The sequence below is a fragment of the Manacus vitellinus genome, unplaced genomic scaffold (genome assembly GCF_001715985.3).
Source record: "Manacus vitellinus isolate BGI_N305 unplaced genomic scaffold, ASM171598v3 scaffold_43_pilon, whole genome shotgun sequence".
Classification (NCBI taxonomy): domain Eukaryota; kingdom Metazoa; phylum Chordata; class Aves; order Passeriformes; family Pipridae; genus Manacus; species Manacus vitellinus.
The window spans coordinates 648,798-666,573 of record NW_021940560.1 but is presented as its reverse complement, the minus strand read 5'-3'; the positions used below and the strand labels follow the sequence as shown (position 1 = coordinate 666,573).

The 17,776-nt window shown below is 47.3% G+C and overlaps 1 protein-coding gene across 1 annotated transcript in view; it reads left to right on the top strand.

The window, feature by feature from the left end:
* GPD2 (glycerol-3-phosphate dehydrogenase 2) overlaps positions 1–16,171 on the top strand; it is a 39,545-nt gene extending 23,374 nt beyond the window's left edge. Inside the window, exons 9-17 of the mRNA XM_008923195.4 lie at positions 4,580–4,773; positions 6,977–7,111; positions 7,318–7,493; positions 7,982–8,113; positions 8,520–8,678; positions 10,449–10,561; positions 10,639–10,717; positions 11,675–11,773; positions 14,674–16,171. Of these exons, the coding sequence (XP_008921443.1) occupies positions 4,580–4,773; positions 6,977–7,111; positions 7,318–7,493; positions 7,982–8,113; positions 8,520–8,678; positions 10,449–10,561; positions 10,639–10,717; positions 11,675–11,773; positions 14,674–14,799 (1,213 nt within the window). The 3' untranslated portion in view covers positions 14,800–16,171. The remainder of the gene's footprint in view (positions 1–4,579; positions 4,774–6,976; positions 7,112–7,317; positions 7,494–7,981; positions 8,114–8,519; positions 8,679–10,448; positions 10,562–10,638; positions 10,718–11,674; positions 11,774–14,673) is intronic.
* Positions 16,172–17,776: the final 1,605 nt, after the last annotated feature.

Sequence of the window (17,776 nt, the reverse complement as noted above, 5' to 3'; positions counted from 1 at the left end):
TGTAACAGTCTCTGCTGGGGAATAAATGAGCTCGCGGGGACGCGTTGGTGGGTTTTACAGCACTTCTGAATGCACAGTTGGATTTTGGTTTTTATTTGTGTTTTTTAAAGAGGATTCTGGCACTGTGCCGACAAGAAGAACAATTTCATCTATTCAGAAAACACTGAAGTCTTTTAGTTCTTAGTTAAAGCTCCCCAAGGCAGGACTCCTGCTGAAGCAGAAGGCCTTTAGGCAGAGCGTCACCAGACTTGTGAGAGCACCTATTTCAATAATGCCTTTGAGCTGAGTGTGCTGCCTGCCTGGTCACCTCCTTAGGAAAACCTGCCAGCGAGGTTGCATGTTCATACAGGATCTCTTGTCCTGTTAAATCATGGAATCACAGGATAGTCTGGGTTGGAAGGGACCTTAGAGATCGTCTCGTTCCACCCCCTGCCTTTAAATATGAAACTCTCTGTGCAATGGCTCTGCCACCTGCACCAGGAGTGCAGAAGTACAGAATAAATAATATAATGGGCAGTATGATAAGTAATAATAAGTAATATTAGTGTCACCCAAAAGAATTAGTTCAGAGTAACACAGTTAAATTCTGGCACTGCTGTGGCCACAAGCTCCCCCCAACCTGTGGGGGTTTTGGTGGTCAGGATGTGCCCCCCTTGGCCACCCCCGTTCCAGGAGAGGTTCCCGTGGCACTCTGCTCCCTGCAGTCTCCTGCTTCCCTCCCTGTTTGCTGTGCAAAGCCAAATCCCCTTCTCCCGAGTCAGCCCTGTCAGTTGGAACTCAAATATTACCTTTGGTTCCTGAAGTCATTAGCATCCTAATGGAAATTCTGCTTTATGGACTTAGCCCAGTTCTGTTGATACAGAGCCCTTGCAGTAATGCCTTCCACAGCACCATCGTGCTCCTTGGAATGGGAATTCAGCCTTCCAGGGCACAACAGGGTGTTCTGCTGGAGCTGTCCTAACAGCACATGACCACAGACTAAAATTGAGGCATTTTTGGCCTGGTGTAAAATCACCCCTGCATTCTGTTCTGGGTTTTTTTGTATCTTTCCCCATGAGAAATGGAAAAATGACCTGATAGCTGCTTTAAAGTACTAAAAATGTGAAGAAATGGGCTGTAATCCCAGTTTCCTCATATGCTAGGAGGAGGACGTGGCTTTATGGCCCTACAGAAAAACATGGAAAGCTTTAAAACTTGGACTCACTTTGTAAATTCAAAGTAGGAGATGGCTTGATATGCATTTATTTATTCTGTAATAACCCAATAATTTTAATTGGAAATGTGGAGAATTCTTGTTCTCCGTGTTCCCCGGTGTATGTCAGCATGTGGGCATTACTCTCCTTGGAAAATAGTATCTGCCCACATGCTGCCTCCACAGCACAGCTGATTAGATAAAACTGCACTGAATTTCCTTGGAGTGTGAGAGCTGAAAGCAGGGAACTGTCTGCTGAACAGAAAATACTCGTGGGATTTAATCTGGGTTGTATCAGGTCTTCTCCTGGTGCCAGGGGACACTCCTCAGGACAGGAGGGATGGCATTTCACCCTGTCCATGTGCCCTGTGGTGAATGTTTTGTGCCCTGTGGTGAATGTTTTACAGAATTTTGGCCCATAGTCACAAAAATTATTTTTTTTGGTTAAGATTTAGAGGTTGTCAGTTATAAACGTAGTTAAGATTTTGTAAAACTAATGTTAACCTAATGCATTCACTTCCCGTGGGTTTTTTGCTCATTGATGTTCTTCGTTAATAGTCCCAGAATTCCTCCCCTCATTAATTAGGCTTCCAGCCTGGAATGTGTCTGTGAATACAAGGCTTTTTCCTCTCCCTTCTGACCAATTTCAGACATTTTCAGTCTTTCTCGAGTTTTCCTCTCTGCTCTGCATTCCAGATTCCAGGTAAACTTGTCTGTTGTACCTCAGTTCTGCTCTGTGGAAAGTCACTTTTTGTTCTTTAAGTGCATTTGTGGTGCTTTGGTCAAATGCTTCTTCAGCTGGAGATCAACATGGAGCCAAGACCTTCCATGTATCTCCCAGACCATTTCCCTCGACATTTCTGTGTGTCAATGCCTTGCTTTAATGCTTCATATTACAGTTTGCAATACTGAGCTTGCCCATTTTAGCAGCCTTTGAAGAGGAATCTCAGCGTGGCTGACATGGCTCATACCTCCTTCTCCCATCCATTTTGGAATCATAGGAATTCCTGCCTTAGAAAGCTGTGTTGTTTCACAGGTATCCCTGGTGTGTAGCAGCGTGACTCCACAGGCTTCCCGGAGGCCGGTATTTGGGTGTTAAGATGCTGCTTTTTGATGCAAACCACCTTATTTTGCATTTGTTTGGGTGGCTCTTCAGTTATTTAAATAAGCTGGAACAAGCCGGGCAAGGGGCAGGAAGAGAGAGCTGCCCAGGAAAGCTGGTATCAGTAATTTAGTAAATAATTGGCACATTTAGTAAATAACTGGCACATGGAAGGCTTGCATCCTCTCTCAGCACTTGCTGTGCCATCTAAAAACAGTTCAGTCCAGAGGTGCTGTGGGAAAACGTAGTTTGAAGTCTCTGCTTGTTTCTCTTCCTTATTTTTAACAGTTTTTATGAAATCACATAAAAAACCCCACATACTTTTAAGAAAATGTCTGTAAAGTTTCTGAATTCTGATACTGTATATTAAATCTCTGATTTCCTCTGTCTCTAAATCAACAGCTTTTTCATTTTAAAAAGTAATCATTTGTCTGAGGTGATTTACCTTTCCCAAACTGTGTTGACTTCCCCTATTAGATTGTACCTCTCCCTCTGTAGGCCTAAGCTGTCTTTAAATATCAGCTAAAAAAGGTTCTAATATACATGCTAGGTATGAAATTCTCAGCTTCTCTTCCAGCCTTGCCATATATTGCAAACTTCCCTTCAGTAATCAGTTTAGGCTTCCTCAAAATGGAATATTCATTGATTCAGCTGGAATAGGTAGTTCTCACCCAAGCACCTCTTCGCTTTCATTAGGAATTGTTTGAGCCCATTGAATGATTCCCCTCTAAAGTTCCTAATTGCCACCTAAATCTCCACCTCCTGTCCTCCTTCCACGTGCTCCCTATATCCCCCTCTACTCCCAGGAGTGGGTGCACAGCCTGGAGACCACTGGAGACTACATGTGTTTTTATAAGGACTTGCAGCACCTGAAATGAAAGTCAGCAGCTACCCTTAAAATAAAAATGAACAAAGAAAGAGGCAGTTTAATGTTTTTCTCTATAAAAGCTGTTTACTTTTAAGTGTTTATAAAAGCTTCTTATTTTCTGAAATACAAGCAGAGCTTTTTAATAAACCACGAGGAGGTGGCTGGGTTTGTACCTGTGAATTTTATTTTACATTATACCAGAAACCACTGATACATAAATTAAAATTTCCTGTCCAAAGAACTACAGATTTTCTTCCTTGTACTGAACGATTCCGTTCTGCACTGTCAGAACTAATGAAAAAATCTCTGAGTAGCAGCATCATTGGTGTCTCTTTTGCCTTTTTTCCTCAAAGCACAGTTCCCCGCTCAGGGCCACAGAACTGGGAGCACTCGAATCCCTCAGGAGTCTGTGGGTGTTCCTTCCTGTTGAAGTGGCAGGTGGTGACAGACTCAGGCTTAGTGTCACTGGAAGGACTCCTTAAATGTCCTCATTTTTCCTCTTTTCTCTCCTTTTTCTCTCAGTTGCCACCCCCTGCCCCTCCCACTCCACATGTATTGGGGAGGCAGGTTGGAGGGGATTTTGTATGTCTTTAAGTTTGCCCTCTGTTCAGGGTGCAAATAATTGACAGCTCAGGTTAATAAGATCTGATCTTTATTATTTCTTGTTCTGTACTTAGACACATCAAAACAGAAACAGGGTTCTGTTTTTCTTTCTTCCATTTGAATAGATTAGGGATTAGGGAGAAATTCCTGGCTGTGAGGGTGGGGAGGCCCTGGCACAGGTTCCCAGAGAAGCTGTGGCTGGCCCCTGGATCCCTGGAAGTGTCCAAGGCCAGGTTGGACGGGGCTTGGAGCAACCTGGGCTGGTGGAAGGTGTCCCTGCCCGTGGCAGGGAGTGGAATGAGATGAGTTTTAAGGTCCCTCCCAACCCAGCTCAGTCTGTGAACACTTGTTGTGTTTCAGCCTTCCCTCTCCCTTGTGGCATAATACAGAGGATTGCCTGTTTTGGGGATTAAAAGCAGTTGTTCAGATTTAATAAAGAGTTTCAAGTCATTGCAGGTTTAAAATTTCCAACTGTTCATATTTGAAGTTCCAACACACAAGGTTTTCCAGAGTGAATGGAGATGGGAGATGCCCAAGGCCTGATTGCTCCACCTTAAGGTTGTGATCTGCTCACTGGCTTAGGAAACCAAACTGTGGGAATTTCTGAGCCTCACTTCCGAGGGCCTTGTTTCCCAGAACTCCTGGGACTGCTGTTTAAAGGCAGGTCTTGGCCAGAGGTGAACTCTATTATTTATTTATTAAATCATTTGACCTAAGAACAAAGGTTCTGTTCCAGTATTTCCCTGGAGCACCAGGTGTGCAGAACCCCAGCTGCTCCTGCCCTGTGTTGACCCACGTCCCTCCTTTCTTTCAGCCCTGACAACATGGGGCTGCTGGACCCAGCCACCAGTGATGGCAGGGTGATTTTCTTCCTGCCCTGGGAGAAGATGACGATCGCAGGGACCACGGACAGCCCCACCGATGTCACCTCCCACCCCATCCCCACGGAGGAGGACATCAACTTCATCCTGAGCGAAGTGCGCAACTACCTGGGCGCCGACGTGGAAGGTAACCCTGGGAGGGCTCCTTCCCCTGGGAAGGTGCTCAGGGGTCTGGCCATCCCAGCCTGGGGAAGTACAGCAAATAATTCACCTGGAAGAAAAAGGTGTTTGGAGTTTTCCCATGCCCTTGTTTCTATTTTCATTTTTCTAGGCATTTTATTCTTAGAATTTACTTTGCGTGGTTGGTAAATATCTTACAGTGGCAGTTTTGGTGGGAAAGTAAAATGGGCCAGAAGGAGAATGTATAAAAATTCCTTGGTGGCAGTTGTTCCCTTCAGTAGCTGAAGTTGTTCCCTTCAGCACCTTTGCTGTAAGGTGCTGGCCTGCTGTGGCTCAGGGCTGGTTTGAAGGACAGGGGCTTCTTTCCTTAGAATCACAGAATCATGGAATAGTTAAGGTTGGCAAAGATCATCAAGTCCAGCCATCAACCCAGCACCACCACCATGTTCACCACTAAACCATGTCCTCAAGTGCCTCATCCACACATTTTTTGACCACTCCCAGGGGTGGTGACTGCCCTGGGCGTCTTTCCTTTGGAGCGAGGCTTTGGTTTATCTAAATTACAGCATTTGTACCACTGTATTTCTGCTGCAGCAGCTGCATTAAAATGGAAATCACTCAGTCAGGAACATTGGAACATCCTTAGATTTAGGAGAACTTGCTGTCTGGAGATGGGAAATGCTGGATTCCTTGTTTCCTGCAGTGGAGAATTGATGTCTCCATGTTGTGTGAAGTTATGAAAGAGTCTCCAGGGAAGGTCCTGTTGAGTGTCTGGAGCAGCAGTTGCTGTTGGAAGTGCGGGAGGCCAGGCAGGGAGTTGGGAATTAGAATAAGACAGAGATCAGATTAGATATTAGGAAAGAATTCTTCCCTGGCAGGGTGGGGAGGCCCTGGCACAGGTTGGGCAGAGAAGCTGTGACTGCCCCTGGATCCCTGGAAGTGCCCAGGGCCAGGTTGGATGGGGCTTGGAGCAACCTGGGCTAGTGGAAGGTGTCCCTGCCCATGGCAGGGGGTGGACTGACATCATCTTTAAGTCCCCTCCCAGCCCAAGCCATTCCATGGTTTCACAGGTATTTCCCAGCAGTGCATCCCACAGTGTTCAATCCCTCTGACTCCAGCCCACCTGGGCACTGGGTGTTTCTCACCCCTGCAATTACCATCTTTATAGATGGCTGGTACTGAAATAACAACTGCTCTGCCCATATCAACCCTCCACAGCCCTGCCTGTGCTGCCAGAGCCAGTGCCAGGGTTATCAACTTCCACAGGCTTGGACACCTTCCAGCTGCTTAATTACAGCGTCACGCGTGCTGCTTCCTCTCGTTCCATTAGTTTATAAACGTAATATGGGGTCCTAGTCCTGTGATTAACACTTCATTTTGGCAGGTTAAACACGCTGGCAGAGCACCATTGATTTTGGAAATCTATTCCATGTTCTTTGGGGGATGTTTTTTACACCCTTTTAGTGATTTTTCAATTATCGTTTATTTGAAAGTTGTATAAAAACATGTTGCAAAGACTTCGGTGTGAAGCAGATCGGTAACTGCACTTAGGGTGAAGGCTGTGGGTAAAGATGACTTGTCAAGAGGAGAACTTGGAAAAATAACCTATAAGCTAGAGAAAAAGCTTGGGAGTCCTAAAAGGAAATGTTACACTCATGGCACAAACTTTATTTTGGCTTTTAAAATGTAGTGTAAGGACTATCCTGCCAGCACAGGCAAACAGGGAGAGTCACGGTGCTGGGGTGATGTGTTGGTAGGGTTTGGGCTTGGGGCTTGGGGCTTTCATGGGCTGGTGGGTGAGTTTGACAGTTGAATCTCTCCGGGTTATCCATTCCCAGGATATCTCTGTTCTGTTGGGTTTCTCACCAGTGTGACAAACAGACCTGTCTGTCTGACTTTGCTTTGGGCTGGCAATTATTGCCAATCCTGATTGGAGCAGCGCTGGGTTTAGCCTGGAGGAAAGGAGGCTCAGGGTGACGAGGTGGGGATCAGTCACAGGTTGAACTCCATGGTCTGGGAGGTCTTTTCCAACCTCAGTGATTCTGTAACTCTGTAGCCCAGCTCATTCCCTGACTTTGGAGAGTTGTCCCCCAGCTTTGCAGGTTGCTGGTCACGGTGGGGTGCAGCCCTTGGCAGTGCCCCAGAGCCCGGGAGGAGTGGGAGCTAAATCCCCCTCAGCTCTGAGCTGACTGTGCCTGATCCCTGGACAGTGAGAAGAGGAGACGTGCTGGCAGCGTGGAGCGGGATCCGGCCCCTGGTGACAGACCCCAACTCCAAGGACACGCAGTCGATCTCGCGCAACCACGTGGTGACCATCAGCGACAGCGGCCTCGTCACCATCGCAGGTCCTGCTGGGGCCCCTCGTGGGGCTGGGCTGGGCTTCCAGGGGGCTCTGCTCATCATCCCTCGGGTCCTGGAGCTAGACACTGCTCTGTGGGGCAAGCCTGATGAGAATCCTGTCATATATAATTATATATATGTATATAGTGTGTAGCAACTTCATATTCTTCTTGCTCTTCCCAAATAAAGAGGTGGACGTGTGTTCCCACAGGGGGGAAGTGGACGACCTACCGTGCCATGGCACGGGACACCATCGATGCAGCCATTCAGGAGCACAACCTAAAGGCAGGATCCAGTAAAACCATGGGGCTGAAGCTGGAGGGGGGTCAGGACTGGAGCCCCACACTCTACATTAGGCTGGTCCAAGACTACGGGCTTGAAAGTGAGGTGAGTTGTGGTTCTGGTGATGCTTGGATGTTTTGGTGTTGCAGGGGTTTGGTTTTTCCCTAAATCAAACACCAGCATAATGTGGGCAAAGGTCTGGTGAGCCTGATCAGAGCTTATTGTCTGGCTGGGGCAAAGATGGTTTGAACAGAAATAAATTCTGGTAGTTGTTCTTCATCTTTCCTTTTTCTTTCCTTTCAGTCTTGACTGTTTCCTGCTCTAAAATGTTGGGGTCTGTCTCCCTTGGAGCCCCCAAAGCTGTACATCAGCCGTGATCTCAGCATGGCAGAAGAGCTGGGGTGTCCTCAGACCCAGTGATACAGACACGGGGGGCAGTGCTGGTCCAGCCCATCCACAACAGACTTTCCTCCCACACAGTCACAATCTAACACCCTCTGTAGCCTGTTTGTTATTGCTGATGAGGGAGTGGACAAGGAACACTGCATATTTCATGCTTTCAGAGTATACTGGGTTTGTTTTCCTCTCCACAGGTGGCTCAGCACTTGGCTTCCACCTATGGGGACAAGGCTTTTGAGGTGGCCAAAATAGCCCAAGTCACAGGGAAGAGGTGGCCAATTGTTGGGAAACGTCTCGTGTCTGAATTCCCCTACATCGAAGCTGAGGTATGTGGGAAAACTGCCTCATGTTCTTTGGGTCTGTTCTTGGCATGAGCATGTTCTAGAGCAGGTCGTGGCTCTGTGAAACATCTCCTTGAGCCCTTTCCTTTGGGAAGGTCCAGATTTTTTTCTGATCCTGTTTCTCCTCTTACCTGTAGCTCGCTTTATTTTTATGTGTTTATATTTACACATACTAATATAAATAATTAACTGCTTATATAATGTCATTTTTTAATTTCATATATAAAAAAATTTATCCCGGGTGAGTTTTATAAAACGTCCCAAGGAAAAGGGAACTTTCCAAGCCCTTCTCTTGGCTGGGTGGGTGCTGGTTTGCCACAGCTCCTGTGGCGTGGCCAGCCCAGCAGTGTGCTCTGGGATGCAATTGCCATGCCCGTCTGACCTGCTGCAGGTGGTGTATGGAGTGAAGGAGTACGCCCGCACCGCCGTGGACATCATCTCCCGCCGCACCCGCCTCGCCTTCCTCAACGTGCAGGCGGCTGAGGAGGCCCTGCCCAGGATCGTGGACATCATGGGCAAAGAACTCAACTGGAGCGAGCAGAAGAAGAAGGTACAAAGGGCCTTTTTCAGCTGGAGCTGCTTTGTTTTGCTTAAGGAGTTTCCATGTTAACGATCCAAGTCGGTTGAATAGAAAACTACAAGCGATGTTTTATTCCTGAGAGAATGAGTCACTTGGTGCATTTCGTTATAAAGAGTTTATCAAATAGCTGTGAAATGAGTTGGGATTGGCCAGGGGGTGGAGGGGAAAGGGAAGATCTGTATCCTGTTGTTCCCCAGCTTTAAAAATGAAAGCAGACTTGGCATTACTGTCCTATTCCTATCAGTTATTTTGTTTACTGACACTTTTCAGCTGATCTGCCTCAGCAAAGGAGGATCTTGTAGTCTGTGTCATTGCTTTTTGTTCACTCTGTCTTTTGAGGAGTGATGTCTGTGGTGTTGAGGACAGACCTGGCTATCCCACTGACAGGAATCCTGTCCCTTCAGAGCTACCGCATCAGTAAGCTACCAAACAGCACTTGTTGCTGTTGTTGTAAACAAAGAAGTGCCCAGAATAGTGGAGGCTGCACTTGTAATACTGTCCTGAGTGTGGTGGAGCAACAGCAGGAAAGCAGGGACAGGCCCCTGGGACCTCTTTCACTGGGAAGCAAACAGAGCCTGTGAATGCTCAGCTGGCACTTCCACTCCAGAGTTTCCCTTGGAGTGTTCATGGAACCTTTTAACCAGTGAGAAGTTGGATTAACATTCTGAAGGGGCTCATCTGAGCCAGAGGACCTGCTGTGATCCTAGAGCCTGCCTGCAGGAATGCCTGAGGAAAGGGATCCCATCCTGTCCCAGGTGTGAGGGTGCTGCTTGGCGCTGTGTATCACAGCCAGAGGAGTTCAGCTGTGTTAGAGGTGCCTCACCCTCACCCTGTGACATTTGCTCATAGAATCCTTTTCCAGGTTGAACAAAGCTACACCACTTCTTCCCTAAAACTAGCTTAGCAAATGGGAAGCTGTCAAGGCAGGGAATTTGGAATGAGCACATGGTTAGGGTTGCATGGACAGCCCCAGTGCCAGCACCTTTGGTGGGGAGTTGGGCACCATTCCCACCCTCACCTGCAGGAAGAAAAGTGGGCAAGTCCTGCACTCACCTGTAGGAATTCCAAAGCTTTCCATGGCTCGTGGGAGCTCAGGAATGCCACTGAGGCATCTCTGCATCACCTGGGTGCCCACTGGGCTTTGTTCTGAAAAAAGACCCTTTGCTGTAGAGAGAACTCAATTCTGTGGTGCTTTATGTATGTCAGGGGTTTATCACTCATTAAAACCTGTCCAGGGAAGACCTTGCACTGAACTTTCAGGTAATAAAGTCATTTTACTACCATCAGGAAAACTAGTTTAAACCATAAAGAACCTGCCTGGTGTTGAGCCTCCTGACTTTCTTGCTGGTTTTGGACAGTTGGGTGAAACATCACACTGAGGTATCAGCTGGAAGTGAAATGGTGTGTTGTAGGCCTGACCCAAAAGGGCCGTGTTCTCCTGTGATGGGCATGCTCCCCATCTGTGACTGAAGGTGTGGGATGGTCCTGAAAGCATTTACACAGAAATTAGAAGTCTTACTGGAGTTGATACCTCTTTCCAAGACTAAAAAGTGCCCAAGTTTAACTTTTAAAATACTTTTCAGCTGCCATCTGCTTAATTTTGGCAGCTTAGATAACTCCTGGTTAAATGGAAGAATCTAATAATAAAATATAAGAAATAAATAAGAAATACTACATGAAAAATACTTGTGTAAGAACTTGCTATTCCTCAGATACACAGGTTTTCTGTTTTTGTTGTAGGAAGAGCTTGAGACTGCAAGAAAATTTCTCTATTATGAAATGGGCTACAAAGTAAAAACAGACCAATTAACAGACAGCTCTGAAATCAGCCTAGTGCCTTCAGATATTGAGAGGTGAGTGAAGCAGCAGAGTTAATGAGCCCCTGTCCCTCTCCTGGTGCAGTCCCCCATGGATAACCCTTCTCCCGCAGGTACAAGAAGCGGTTCCACATGTTTGACAAGGACAAGAAGGGCTTTATCACCATCCTGGACGTGCAGCGTGTGCTGGAGGTGAGGATCCCTCGGTCTCCTTTGGGAGCAGCCCCTGTGGCTCTTGGGGTGTGGTGCTGAGCAGTGCTGTGCTGTGCTGAGCTGTGCTGAGCAGTGCTGTGCTGAGCAGTGCTGTGCTAAGCAGTGCTGTGCTGTGCTGAGCTGTGCTGAGCAGTGCTGTGCTGAGCAGTGCAGTGCTGTGCTGTGCTGAGCTGTGCTGAGCAGTGCTGTGCTGTGCTGAGCAGTGCTGAGCAGTGCTGTGCTGTGCTGAGCTGTGCTGAGCAGTGCTGTGCTGTGCTGTGCTGTGCTAAGCAGTGCTGTGCTGTGCTGAGCTGTGCTGAGCAGTGCTGTGCTGAGCAGTGCTGAGCAGTGCTGTGCTGTGCTGAGCTGTGCTGAGCAGTGCTGTGCTGAGCAGTGCTGAGCAGTACTGTGCTGTGCTGAGCTGTGCTGAGCAGTACTGTGCTGTGCTGAGCTGTGCTGAGCAGTACTGTGCTGTGCTGAGCTGTGCTGTGCTGAGCAGTGCTGAGCTGTGCTGAGCAGTGCTGTGCTGAACAGTGCAGTACTGAGCAGTGCTGTGCTGTGTTGAGCAGTGCTGTGCTGAGCTGTGTTGAGCTGTGCTGTGCTGAGCAGTGCTGTGCTGTGCTGAGCAGTGCTGAGCAGTGCTGTGCTGTGGCTTATGCGTGCTGTGCTGAGCAGTGCTGGCTGAAAGCAGTGCTGTGCTGAGCAGTGCAGTGTTCTCTGTGCTGAGCAGTTTCTATATTGCTGGAGCAGTGCTGTTGCTGTGCTGAGCAGTGCAGGACTGAGCAGTGCTGTGCTGTGCTGAGCTGAGCTGAGCAGTGCTGTGCTGTGCTGAGCTGAGCAGTGCAGGACTGAGCAGGACTGAGCAGTGCTGAGCAGTGCTGAGCTGTGCTGTGCTGAGCTGTGCTGAGCTATGCTGAGCTGTGCTGTGCTGAGCAGTGGTGTGTTTGCCTTGTGCAGAGCATCAGCGTGCAGATCGCCGAGAACACCCTGCACGAGATCCTCAACGAGGTGGACCTCAACAAGAACGGGCAGGTGGAGCTCAACGAGTTCCTGCAGGTGGGTGGTTCCTCTCCTTCCAGGAGAAGCTGTTTCTTTAGTGAGCAAAGCCACAGGTAGGGAATTTTTTCCCCTTGTCTTAGGGCTGGCATGGAGACCAGGTGAGTGTGACCTGTGACAAGGGACACACAGAGCCATCCTTGAGCAGCTTGGGCAACGATATTTTTCCACTGAGACCCAAGAACAGGTCCAGTTTACAGATTATGCCCCGGTACAGTCCTGAGTTTGGCATTTTTAGTACAGAAATGCTGTTTAAATATGTAAAAAATAATACGGTTGTCCACTGGAAGTTGCATGGCAGAGCTGTGCACACTGACATTATCTTGGACTGTTAAGGGATTAGTAGTTTCTAAATTACTGGTAATTATAGAGATGAATAAACCGAATAATAAGAAACTAAATATTAATAATATATAATAATAAACTATAAATAAAAAATGAATTCATAAACTAAATAACTGAATATTATATTGTAAATATATTATAAGGGCCATCCAGGCCCAATAACCCATTTTAACTCCTGGATTGGCTGAATTATCCCAGTTTCTTTGAAAGAAATGACAGGCATCTGCCTTTTGTGGGGCTTTCAAATAAAACCAAGGGTGCTCCCTTTGCATATGCAGTTTGCCAGCTGGGTTTGTTCTGAGGAGTGTTTTTTGGGGTGGTATTTCAGAGCCTGCCATGTCTCCCCTGCCCCGTGGCAATGATGAATGTGGAACAGGAGAGAAATTAATGCTGGGGATTTTGGTCAATGTCAGCCCTTTCTTCACTGTGTCAAGTTAAACAAACAAGATCAAGGCGAAGGAAATGGTAATTGTCTCTCTGGAGATGAGCTGGGGATAAGAGCAGCATTGTTGAATCTAAATGCAGAAAATTTTCACAGGTTGTGTCCAGCATTAGCAAAAAGGAGTATTTATTTGCCTAAAATGCAGCGATTGAGCTGGGGAGCTGCAGTGAACTCGGGAGAAGGGGAAAAAGCAAACCAAACAAACCAGGAGGGAGGGAGAACCAATGGCTTTGGGAGTTTGTGGTGACATATTGAAATGGAAGAGAAAATCCCAGCTGGTTCTGGCTGTTGGAAAGGGTCACCCTCATACCTCCCTTGGCATGTGGAGACCTTCAGCTGGGGGAGCCCAGCCCTTACTGCAAGAGCTGCATTAGCTGGAGTTTGGGTAGTTTGGGGAACATCATGGTTAAGAAGCTGCAACAACCAGTAATTGTGTGTTCTGTGGGTTTTGGGAGGGTTGTGGGGGTTTTGCTTTGCTGGGCTGAGCAGTCCCCCTGGGGGCTGGGGGCCCTGTGTCATCTCTGTACAATATAAAGGGCAGGCACTGCCCTGGGGTGGTTTCACAATTGTCTTTGCAAACCTGTGTCGCTCTGTGGCTCCTGCACATCTCACAGCCCAGTGCTAAGTGGGAAGAGTGGCACTGAAATGAACAGGGGGTTGCCATGGAAGGAGCAAAATACATTAAATGTTTGTTTAATTTTTTAATGGATCTGTTAAGTCAGTGCCCAATGCTTGGGTGTTTGCTTTCTGAAAACTTCCAAGTAATTGCGTTTCAGCGCCGAGCGGTTGTGCAAGCCCTGGGCAAATATTTGTGGAGGTTTATGTTAGAATATAGAACAGGTTGTACCTGGGGGCTGCCTGGCTCTCCAGGTGGGAGCACAGTGCTGAGGGAACCCAAATAATGGCCTGGTGAGAACCGGGCCTGGCAGCCCCCGGTGCCCACACATGTCCATGGAGTGATGCTCAGCAGAGAGGGGGACCTTGGGGTTGGGATGTAAAGGCAACCCCCCTCACAGGCACAAATTTCTCCCCAATATCCCATCTAACCCTGCTCTCTGGCAGTGGGAAGCCATTCCCTCTTGTCCTGGCACTCCAGGACTTGTCCAAAGTCCCTTTCCAACTCAGCCTTGGCAGGGCTGACACCACATTTGCACAGGTCCCACTGCAGGTGCAATGAATAGATTTTCTTATGGAAGGGAAGGAATCTGAAGGATTCCTACACTCCATGGGAGTAAGAAATTGCATTTTGCAAGTGCCAATTTCTTCCCCAGCGCTCTGTGCTGAGCTGTCTGCAGGTAATTTCAGATCTAATGCTCACTTTATCCGTGGGATAAAAAAGAATTAACTAAAATCTTAGCACTAGTGTGTGCTCATTGAGAGAGAGCCGAGCCCAGCTCCCAGGACTTAAAGGCAAATTAGTTTTAAAAGTCTATAAAGGAGTTTGGATTTGAAGGAATTGTGGAAGTCAAGTACAGTGTCTCTGCAGAGAAAGGCTTGTGAGTGAAAAAGGGCTTGGTCTGGAGTCAGTTGTGGATCAGGAATCATGGAATCCCAGGATGGTTTGGGTTGGGAGGAACCTTCCACCAGCCCAGGTTGCTCCAAGCCCCGTCCAACCTGGCCTTGGACACTTCCAGGGATGCAGGGGCAACCACAGCTTCTCTGGGCAACCTGTGCCAGGGCCTCCCCACCCTCACAGTCAAGAATTTCTTCCTAAATGGAAAAAAATCTGAATGGTACTCTTGTTTGAGCTGCATCTCACAGATATTACAAACAACCCTGTGGGAGGGGTGGTTATCCCACATTCTGAAATGTCATGGCAAAAAATCCCAGTGATGGTGGTTGTCTGCACTGGGACTTCCAAGTGGATCATATTTGGTACTTCCACTCTTCCTGCCACCTGTGCCTGCCCAAAGCCTTCTCTGATGTTTCTGGGAAGTGTAAACGAGCCTTGAGGGGAGGCTTTGAAGCCGCAGTGTTGGTTTGTCCCTGGAGAAGTCGGGTCTGTAGGTTCATGAAGGGGTGGTGAGGGCTCTGGGCTCCCAAAGACCTGTGCCCTGTGCCCCGTGGCTGCCCTGAGCAGGGGGCTGACGGGCTGCTGTCCCTGTGTCCCCAGCTGATGAGTGCCATCCAGAAGGGCCACGTGTCGGGGAGCAGGCTGGCCGTGCTGATGAAGAGCGCCGAGGAGAACCTGCGGCGCCGCGCCGCCATCCCGGTGGACCGGAGCGGGGGCGGTGTGTGAGCCCCCCACCCCCATGGCTGCCCGAGGCTGCTGAGAACATTCCAGAGCTTCTGCCCTCCCCGCTGGCCCCGGTGCCCAGAGCTCTTCCCCAATACATTGGTGCATTCGTCCTCCTCATTAATGGTTTTCTTACTCCTCCGGTACGTGGCCTTCGGGTTGGGGGTTCTGCAGTCCCAGGGGTTTCTTAGCAAGAGTTCAGGAACACAGGCTGGGAGGGTTTGGGGGCACACACAAGCACCTACTGCCTTGGTCATTAACTTTGCACTTTTATCTTTAAAGCAAAGGATGCTCAAAGCGAATCCTGCCATTAAACGTGTTGAATTCTTCAAATACAGACCTGATATCTCCAAGCTGCTGCTGTGTCCTCAGCAAAAAGCAAGAGAAGGAGGGCTGGTGTTCTGGATTGGAGATATGATCCCAAAAGGAACAACTCTGACCTTTCCTGGGGTGGTGGTGATGGTGGAGAGCTGTCCTGAGCCTTCCAGGAGGCTGGGTTTGCTCTGTTATTCCAGTGGTGCCAGTACTTGGCCACACAAAAATAGCAGCTGGAAAACAAGACATCTTGATGAATCACCCCCAGGCAATAATTTGGCTAAAAGCTGAGGACAGCTTCCCTTTCTCCCATATTAACACAAATAACTGCCTTTAATAAATGGGCACTGTCTGGCAGGTTGTGCTTTGAGCTGTGAAATAAAGGTAAAAGGTGCTTTATGCTAAAAAGTGCTTTGAGTTTGGGACAAACCCTGCTGACATGTAGGATAGGGCAGGTTTTGGTAGCACAACAGTCTTAATTAAAAAATGCTCAAACACAGAGTGAAAAAAAACAAAGTCTGTCTTGCATTCCACTAACTTTTCTAGAAAAAAGGGCTATTTTTCAGCACATTAATGGAAAGACCAAAACAAGAAGCTGTTTCCAGCACTGCTGTACCTGTGTCTTGCCTTCCTGCTGCTGGGTTTGGTCGAGATCAGGTGGGAGATTTCTGCCTGATGTAGAACAAGGCAGGGAAAACCTGGTTTATTGCTGGATTTGGCATCTGTTTTATTCCTTGAGTAGAAATAGCAATTTCCACCTCAAACCAAGCTTCACTTCCCAGGTGTCAGAATTTCTGATCAGTAAAATCTAATGTATTTGACTGGTGTCACCACATTCACTGATGGAAAATAACAGGACAGGAGTGAACAGCAAAGATTACTTGGATATTTTTATAGAGAAAATGATTCCAGACACAAATGGAGATGCTGAGGAGTGTGGGATGTAGCACAGTGAGTACAAATGTTTTATTTTGCTGGAGAGGCAGAATCCTTTAAAAAATTAAAATTCAGGTGCTGAAAAATAGTAGATACAAAAGAAAAAAAAACAGGGCAAGGCTCATCTAAAATGAGTTTTTAAAATGGTTTTTGCATGTTAAATTCATTTTTTGATGCAGATATTTTTCAGGTTGTGGCTTTGTGCTGTGAGCAGGGACTGAGGGAGGAGTTGGCACATCTGACACCACAAGGTTGTTTTAATGAACAAAGGGGTTTGTTCCTGTGGTCCTGTAAACTTTTCCTTTTGAACTGTGTTCCAGAATATTCAGGTGAAAGATTGAATGTTTGACTCAGCTTTGTATTTCCAAACCCACAGTAACAGATTTCACATATCCTGCAGAACTGAGGGAAGTGAATGTATAACACACAGGTAATTTTGGCTCAATGAACAAGGGAAGGGGGTTGGGATTCTACAATTACCAATAATTTAAGGGGGGGGGGGAAAGTAAAAGTCATGAGACCTTTTCCAGGCCACGTTAAAAAAAAATATTTCCAATATTGAACAGCTTTTATATGGTTTAAAGAGGAATTCTCTTCCACTTCTCTCTAACTGGCTTTGTTAAATTAATAACCCCGGTTTACCTGGAAAGCAGGATTTTTCTGTGTTGTACCCAAAGTATGTTTCTCTTGTTTTGCTAATCTTGCATTTGGAATGTGACTTCGGGATTCTTTTGTTTTGCTAATCTTGCATCTGGAATGTGACTTTGGGATTCTCCTGGCTATGTGTCCTTGGACATGGATTTGCTTTGCGTCTCAGGCACTTTATGTCACGCTCCTGCTCCCCTGTACAGCCCTGGAATGACAGGGACAACTGCATGTGTTCCTTCAACAGCTGAATCTGTACATGAAGAAATCCAAAGTATTTATTTGTCCCCTCACTCTGTCTGCAGGAATGTTGGCTGTGTTGTTTAAGGTTTTTTTGATGTGAATGTACTGTGGGAAGAGTTGTACAATGTCACCGTCTTGCTGTGCTGATCTGGGGTGGAAAAGCAGGAATGGGATTTTTTTTTTCTCCTTTTTTTTGGGGGGGGGGGTGAGATGAGACTTGGGTTTCTGGATTTGCTGGGATTGTTTTGTGTTTTAAATAAACTGCACACCTGGGGGGATCCATGCAGTGTGTGTCCATGTGTATACATGTGTATAAATACATGTACAGACACTCACTGCAGGTTTACACGTGGCACTTACGTCTGTTGTCAGGTTCCTGTTGCAGCCTGGGCTGTTCAATGCTGTGTTTGAGGCTGGGTTGTTATTTTTATGACTGTCTTGGTGTTTTCCTGCCATTATTTATTACCTTTGATATCTGGAATGAGCCGCATGCGTTTATTGAGCAATAAGAGGATGTATTTAATGTGCCTTGTTTTTAACTGAGTAAGGACTGAGAGCATGAATCAATAAAACTGGTTAAAAACGCTCCTTTCACTGGCAGTTTGTCACGGCAGGTGAAAAAATAACTTGGATTCGCCTTGCAAAAGTTCCTTTGGGAAGGAAGGATGTTGGGATAGATGTGTCTGGGTAAACAGAACCTTTTTTTCGTGCTTTCCCACCTTAGCTCGGAATTTGGCACTCAGTAGTTCCGAAGTGAAAATGAGGAGTTAATGCAGCACTTGGCATTCCTGGGAGGTGACAGGGTGAGGAATCCTGCACTGCCCTCTCAGGCTGGAATTGC